This window comes from Centroberyx gerrardi, chromosome 2, assembly GCF_048128805.1.
Source record: "Centroberyx gerrardi isolate f3 chromosome 2, fCenGer3.hap1.cur.20231027, whole genome shotgun sequence".
NCBI lineage: Eukaryota > Metazoa > Chordata > Actinopteri > Beryciformes > Berycidae > Centroberyx > Centroberyx gerrardi.
Window position 1 is genome coordinate 31,822,723 of NC_135998.1, and position 8,588 is coordinate 31,831,310.

Below are 8,588 nucleotides of genomic sequence, written 5' to 3' on the forward strand. Positions count from 1 at the left end.
CATTCCCAGAATGCCCTCCTGGTTCATATGGTTATGGTTGCCGTCAGGTGTGTGACTGTCTCAATAACTCTACCTGTGACCACATGACTGGCACATGTTACTGCAACCCCGGCTGGAAGGGAGCTAGGTGCGACCAAGGTGAGGAGACGTGCATAAAAGTTCCCTACTCCTCCCCTTTTTTACCTCCTTTTCCCTGTAGATTTCCCCAGTATTGATCCTTGAGTCCATAAGACATTCAGCTGAAACAAGCACATACAATAAGGGTTTGACTGATATGGGTTTTTGAAGGCTGATAGCAATAGTTTTCTTCTTGTCAGGGTGGAAAAGCCTCTAAAACAACATCTACACCATCATGGGACACTAAAACTCTTAATTGAAACCTAGGATGATGGCAATAATAATGACAATAAAACATATCAAACTGCATCATATCCATCATATCAGAGGTGGTTGACACTGGACCAGACCTTTTTAATAAAAGGACAATATTGGCCCCATATATCTATATATCTGCCTTTGAGAAGTCAATCAGGATGCCCTTCCTTGTCTAATCATTTAAAAAATCTGCTAATGGAAGAAGGAAAGCTTTGGCAAGTTTTGTAAAAGAAGGACTAAAATGTCTTGTTGTCTCTGTATTTCTTCCACCGACACTCTCCAGCTGGCGTAGTAGTGGTGGGCAACCTGAACAGTCTGACCAGCGCCGCCATGCCGGTGGACACCTACCAGATCGGCGCCATCGCGGGCATCATCGTCCTGGTGCTGCTGGTGCTCTTCCTCCTCCTCCTCTTCATCATCTACAGGAAGAAGCAGAAGGGCAAAGAGCCCGCCATGCCCGCTGTGACCTACACTCCTGCTATGCGGGTCGCCGCCGATTACACCATCGCTGGTAGGTTTACAACTTGTTTAGAGTGAGTTTACTTAAAGTAGTAATATGCAACATTTTCATTTATAAAACGGATAGTTCCGGTCCTTGATTATGATTGGCTGAGCTGCGTTCAAAGCCGTTTTAAAATACTCTATAAACACACACCTGTGACCGTTCGAAACCGTGTTTGTGTGTCCGCCATTTTGTGCTAGTGTCCGAATTCTCAACGGTTAATTTGATTCACTATATAGTTCACTATAAAATACCCACAATGCACTGCAAATTGTAGTGAACAGACAATGCACCCTACAATTTCTCCTGTATACCACAGTGCAATGCGATCGTGTCTTACAGAAGAAGACTTGCTACCATTAGGAGACAGCAGCTTAGTTGACAAAACCACACTTTTACATGATTACAATTTCAACAATTCATTTGTAATTTAATGTTCAAAACTTCCTAAAATCGAGTACATTTCAACCCTCTGTCATGATGCTTGGTTTGTTTGAGATGCTTGGCTTGCAGGTGCGTCACACGAATATCCGGCAAAATTTTTTTGAAGCAATGATGTTTAATGTAGAGTCCGAAACTTAATTCGTTCGTTGCCCATTTAGTTCACTATATGACAAACACTGCATAGTGAATAGTGAGTGAGTGAACGAGTCAACCATTCCGAACGCAGCTATAGTATTCTTTCCCATTACCACATGGCCATCTTGGTAGGAAAAAAAACAGGTGTAACAAATTAACAGGTGATTGTAATCAAATGACAGCCACAGCCAATGAGCTGTGTATATGGTAAGCCACCATATTGGTAGGAAATGCATATGTGACATCATGGGAATACTAGGGAAGTAACTAACAAAATCATTAAAAATCTTTGTGAATCGCTGATTTCCTATCGCTGGCTTTTCAAACAGCAAAACAACATTTTAAAAACATTTAACAGGATTACAAAGAATGAAAGTAGGCTACCAAGGCAACTATGCGCTTGTCTGTGATCTTATTAGCTCAAACCACAGGCATCCACTGATTCTACAGGGCAGTTGTCAGGCTCTACATTAGTCAACTGGTCATTTATGAAGTGCATTTCCCCCACAATAATTTCCTTAGGGGATACATTTTTTTGGCACAACACCAGGAAAAACCCTCTGGCCCACAGGAAGTGCTGGGTTTTCCATTTACAGTTACTTTAGAATAAATAGAAGAAGAACCTAGTTAGCGTGAGCAGCGATAGCCACCATGGCTGAACAGACAAGAGAAAAGAGAAACTCAAACTGCGTCACAGTACTGGACACACTGTTTGATTGACAGCTGATCTCTGGGAAGTGCAGATTACCAGTTTAAAACTACAGCTTCTACTGGAGCTTCACTGGAATTGATACCATGGGGATACAGTTGCAGTGTGACCCACCTGATTCTTTATTTGTTTGAGTTGAGATGCTGTTTAACTTTTTGTTTTGGGGTCTTGCGCACTGAATTTGCTGAGGAAACGACTCACGGCTGCACACATTCTGAATTTCTTTTTATCTCATCATTTTTCAGACGCTCACCCACCCACATGCGAGGCCCATCCGAGCAACTACTTCTCCAACCCCAGCTACCACACTCTGACCCAGTGCATCAGCCCGCCACACGTCAACAATATTCCTTATGGAAAGGTACCAATGTGGAGTTATTGACACTGTTTGGATGCTTAGATGAAGAATGGAAACAATGAGAAAGATGTCAAAGCAGGAGGCTGCAGTTTTTAATACAACTAGGCTTATTACTATAATAGACATATAGAGCTATTGTATTCTAATCCATTTTGCTCTATTCTACTGTGCTCTGTTCCTGTTAAATCGGTCATAGGCCAAGAACAACCAAATGTTTGTGAACATGAAGAATGTGGACCAGAGAAAGAGGGCGCCCCTAGCCGATCACACCGGCACACTGCCCGCAGACTGGAAACAAGGAGACTGCTTCAATGAACTGGGTAAGATGGGAAATCCATTTAGTGTGTACTCACATGGACACACATTCACAAATATCAGCATTAAAGCTGCACTATGCAACTTTGTATGTTGGCAGCTCCAAATGGCCCATCTTCTATTGGCTGGCCTTTGTGCCAGGTGATGTCACCCTCTATAGAGTACAACTGGTGGTGACATCACCTGGCACAAAGACCAGCCAATAGCAGATGGGCAGTTCAGTACCCTACTTTTCACCATTAGGTGTCAGGCTTCACCAAAGATTTGGGTGGGGTGTAGTTACTCTTTAAGTTTTGCTTTGTCACTTGCTGTGGGTGGACAAGTGTACACACCTGATACTGGAATTTAATTTGGGCAAATAGGTTGAATCTACTGCGTCTCAGTTAGTGGGGATGGGACGCCCTTCTCTGTTGCAGCCCCACTTCTTGATTTAGGCTGACAAGATGAGTTTATTTTTTACATAAATTCTTGCCTAGTGCAGCTTTAATACTCTCACACATGCTTGTTGCTTCCAGCACTCAGTGGCCTTACTCATTTTCATTCCTCATCATACCAGGAGCCTATGGAGTTGACAGGAGATACATGGGGAAATCCTTACGAGGTGGGTCCTGATATTGTACAAATAAACCTTTAAAGTCGAGATGAAATGAAAAATGCCTTTTTAACCGTTTTAGATCACATCCCCGGTCATATTGTGCACCTATTTAACAATATATGCCAAAAAAATTACAAAAAATCAATTTCTTTGTATTCTTATATCAAAATTCAATCATGTTTTCTTCCTGTAAAACAAAATATGCCGTGTGCTTACGTAAACATGAACCAACCAATTTCAACCAATAATATCATGACATCCACCCATCAATCATTCTTCAACCTCTAGCTAGCCACACCGGTCATATAAAACCGCACTTCACCGTTTCTGGGTCGTAGCTGACAGAGCAATATGGAGAGAGATAGGAAGAGATGTGTGTTTGGATATCAGTGGGCAAAAACTTTGTTTTCATTTCCAAAACAATGTCACTGAGGTCTAATTCATTCATCTCTACCTTGTCCTCCTCCTGATCTAACAGATGAGGGAGGTGTGTGTGGAGCCAACAGTCCTCTGTAGCTCTGTTTCTCTCTGTAGCTCCGTATCCCGCTAAACTCTAAGCCCCGCCCACTGTTTAGCGGTCCAATCAAATGCGAAGGATTTGATTTAAATCCCTCTTGTAACTGTACACCGCTCAAATATTCAGTTTCACTGGGAAATACGTCACAGTACAGAAGCTAAAGACGCTTTAACTTCCGTTTCAGTGGGCCTTTAACTGCTCAGTTGGATGTTGGTGTTCATCTCTAACTGGTCCCCTCTCCCTCATTCAGATCTGGTGAAGGGAGCACCCTATCACGTCAGTTCCTGCTCCCTCAACAGCTCTGAAAACCCCTACGCCACCATCAAGGACCCCCCGCTGCTGACGCCCAAAAACACAGAGTGCGGCTATGTGGAAATGAAGTCGCCGGCAAGACGGGATTCACCGTACGCCGAGATCAACAACACCAGCCCGACCAACAGGAACGTCTATGAAGTTGGTAAGGAGCTTAAGCAGCCATTTATTTGTCGTCATTGTGAATGCTGTGTAGTAGTATACTTAAGTAATGTATTCACTGTGTATTGCAGTTCTATATCCAATAATAAAATAGTACTAGGCTTTGGCCGATATTCAATAACATCGAATTTTGCGTTATTTTGTGAATATCGCGATATTTCCCGCGATATTGAATATAGCGGGAATTATAGCCTAGAAATCTGATGTAATTTGAAAGAAATAAAATACCCCCCCAAAAACAGGGAAAAGAAAAAAATGAAAACAAACGATCTACGATATATGATATTATCGATATTGAAAATATCGTGACATACAACATTATCGATATACAATATAATCGATAACGATATTGATAATATCGTATATCGCGATATTTTGGCAGGACAGTATCGCGATATAAAATTTTGGATATCGCCCAAGCCTAAATAGCACTACTACTAATACTACTTCCACTACTACTACTACTACTACTACTACTACTACTACTTCAACTTTACAGCTGCATACCTCATACTGCCTTTGCAAGCACACAAATTTTCTTTAAGATCATTTATCTTTTCTAGTTGATATTCTATTCTTCTTCTTTGCTGAATCACATTACTGTTTGCGGCTGCAACAACTCAAATTCCCCTTAAGGCATAAGCTTATTTTGTCTTTTAAAAAACAATGACTTCACACTGCCCCCCCCCCCAAAAAAAATGCACTAAACAGCTTTGAAAATGAGGAATGAAATAACCGGTCTTTCTTCGTTTTCAGAGCCCACCGTTAGCGCCATCCACCCCGCTGGGAACGGCAACGGCCACGCGCCGTTTGGCCAAGACCCGTACGATCTACCAAAAAACAGCCACATCCCCTGTCACTACGACCTGCTGCCAGCTAGAGAAAGCCCAAGCTCAGAGCACAAGGAGGTGGACAGCGAATGATCTTACAGAGACTCAATAGAGACCCGGCCTCGCCTCTAATCTCCAACTCCAGCAGTGGATGGTCCACAAACACAGGCACACTTTACACTCACTTGCTACATACTAAGTTTTGTTGCTGTTATATTTTTAAACTATCACTGTAATCGTGTAGCATGGCTGTTATTTCCGAACAAAGTGGGTACGTAACAGGTTGGAGGTCATTTTGAGGTATAGCTGTTTTATTTTCCTACAGTCAAGTCTTCATAAGTCATTCCACATGTTTGGGAGTCATTTGCTTATAACATTCAATACAAATCAAACCTCTATTTTTGTAACAATTAACAGTATTAGAAAATGGCTAATTTGATGGATTTTCCGCAAATTTATCAAAGAATATTGTTTAGATGTTTTGTGTCCGTTTTTGTTTTGTGAGGTAAGAGTGGATCTCACGCTGCTTGACAATGTAAGTGTTTCTGATGTTCACACATCGTAATCAAATCAAATTTAGTCAGTGTCGGATTAGTATGTAAGTTAACCAAAGGTACAAGTGCCATTTAAAGACTATTTTTTATAGGGCAAAGGTCTGCAAATGTGTTAATCCACGGGTCTCCAAGCTGAGCATCCCACATAACTGTATTCCATATTCCATTTGAATTACTTTTCTCAACACCTAATAATAATGTGTAAACAACATTCAGTTAATCAGTACAATATATAAATACTTAGAACACAGTGATGTAATTTCCCCTTAAACAACTACTCAGTAATCATATCACTTGTACTTGCTGCACCGTGCATCTGAAGGACATTTTGTCCCTGATCTGCTTCCATACAGCGCTTTGCAAAAAAAACCCCAACTCATTCTCAATATGTTGCACAAAAGCGAAGAGACGTTGTCCATCTCTGGATATGTCTGATGATTCATTACAACCATTCTTAGTGTGTTAGTTCATTTTAATCCATCATCAATACTAGATTAGGATAATGGAATACAATGAAGTTTGTCTCCACTCTCCACTTCTGACATAGTGTTGATTAGCTTTATTCTGCAGGTGACGTGCAAAGCCATGTGATCGGATACGTTCAGTGCTTTTTGGAGTATTTTTGGACCTTTCCCCTTTTCCTCTTAGCTTTGCGAGACACGTGGTCCTTTTTTTTGGGGGGGGGGGGGGGGGGGGTGAGGTTTAAGGTCTAGGTCTCTGGTGGATAGCTAAAGGAATACAGTGAGTTTTTAGTAGATTGTCCCAGTGGCCAGCTTGCCCGTTACCCATCCAAGGGTAATAGATGACAGGTGATATTAGTACACCTATGTTTCATCAACAGTCAAGATGGACACATGAGACAGTCAGAGGCCAATGAGACTCAAAAGAGGGGAGAGAAGAAGCCTTTTTATTTTGACGTTGAGCAAAGAGTATTGAGAGACTTGAAATCAAACACACAAATTTAAATACCACAATGGTCAAAAAAATGTTTTTACGTAAAAAAAAAAAGGGCTTTACAGGAAGAAAACGATTTTGTATGTGTAATCCATTTTAAGGTCGACCAATTCGAACTGCTTTGTTCAATCGGTGAAATACAACAGATAATCTACAGTGTTCATACAGTTGTAAAGGAGCATTTTTCAGTGTTATTCAGGTTTTCCAGCCTCTCGCACCTTTAGTAAATGGTTAAAATTTCCCTGAATCACTGTTTCTAACACACCGATAACAACCGAGGAACCACTTTGTAAAAGCCGCACATTCATGAACACTGTTGCAGTCCTTATGTCTGCTTTCATTCAGTGTGAATGCAAAATATTTATATTTGTGGCGTAATAGTGAAACAGTATATTAATTTATTGCGTGAAAATTTGCAATTGCCAATTTTAACTGAATGCCTTAGATTTAGCCATAAAATCTGTGTTGTAATGCTGTTTTTCAGACACTGTGTTGTTTATACGCATATCTACGCACAGTGGAATTCAGTCTCGCTCCAAAACGAGGAAAAAAATGAGCCCTAAGAAAACACCGCTGTATTGTGTTTGCACTGGCAATCGAATCAAGTTGAGCAAGACAAAACGTGGAAATTATTAACAACTACTGCACTTCTACTCAATGCTATCAAACAGACATATCACTATGGCCTACATCATGGAATTACCCATCAGATACAATTTGTCACGTGATCATTAAGTCTGATGTAGCCCAAACAAACCAAACTTCATCACAACGCTCTCTTGTGCTCCTATAGGTGCAACTACTGTGGTGGAGAGTACGACAGATTCAAGAGTGATACATGACAATGAAGGGCAACTTGAGTGAAATGAAGCAGGCGGCCTTCTCTCTCCATTGTGTTTTGGTGATAGATAAATGGGAGTGTGGATGAAGGGCACACGAGAGGGTAGAAATATGGGATTTACTCTGGCTAAAGCGTCTCACATCCAACAATTTGTGAGTACGACAGATGTCGGCAAAAGATGACGATGCGACAAAACGCATCGTAAAAAGCACTTCTTTTAGCTCCTCTTGAAAATGTTTTCACTGTACAGCATCAAGGTTATGTTGTTGGCTCAGCAGATATACCTCTATTTATGTCCGTAACGGTGGAACCACGCTGTGGTTCTGACAGAGTTTGGCCAAGTGTATAATGTGTCCCCTGTGGTTGCCCCACTGTGTAGGGCTAAGTCGGCTTGGGCGATATCCAAAATTTTATATTGCGATACTGTCCCGCCAAAATATCGCGATATACAATATTATCGTGGGGGAGGGTTTTTTTTTTTTTTTTTTCAGTTTTTGTTTGTTGGGGGGGGGGGGGGGGTATTTTTTTTATTCCTTCCAAATTATATTAATATTTCCCGCTATATTGATATAGCGGGAAATATCGCGATATTTCGGGAATATCGCGATATTCGATAATATTGAATATCGGCCCAAGCCTAGGGCTAAGAGGAATTGGCGGCATGTAACAATGCACTTAACAACATCTCCATGGTGCAACGCCTAGCATTCAGCATCCATTGTGCACGACTGAGACACTGCCACAATATCTAATCTCTTTAAAGCTGCACTAGGCAACTTCACACCCCTAGTGGCAGCAAGAGGTAACTGTTTGAATTTTGAGGACTTCATTACCCAGAAATCCTGTAAGGTGAAGTCAGGATATCTTCATCATGTGACAGACACCATAACAGTAAACATCCACATAGCACCAAATTATCCTGATAATCTATATAGGACCTATTAAATAATGCACACTATGCTAGTAAAACAGTTGCTGATCTTAA

At 41.2% G+C, this 8,588-nt stretch overlaps 1 protein-coding gene across 1 annotated transcript in view; it reads left to right on the forward strand.

Moving 5' to 3' along the window:
* Positions 1–5,347, forward strand: part of megf10 (multiple EGF-like-domains 10) — a 51,082-nt gene extending 45,735 nt beyond the window's left edge. The window contains exons 18-24 of the mRNA XM_071906472.2: positions 10–138; positions 659–886; positions 2,411–2,526; positions 2,720–2,843; positions 3,395–3,439; positions 4,201–4,407; positions 5,181–5,347. Coding sequence (XP_071762573.1) covers positions 10–138; positions 659–886; positions 2,411–2,526; positions 2,720–2,843; positions 3,395–3,439; positions 4,201–4,407; positions 5,181–5,347 — 1,016 coding nt within the window. The remainder of the gene's footprint in view (positions 1–9; positions 139–658; positions 887–2,410; positions 2,527–2,719; positions 2,844–3,394; positions 3,440–4,200; positions 4,408–5,180) is intronic.
* The last annotated feature ends 3,241 nt before the right edge of the window (positions 5,348–8,588 follow it).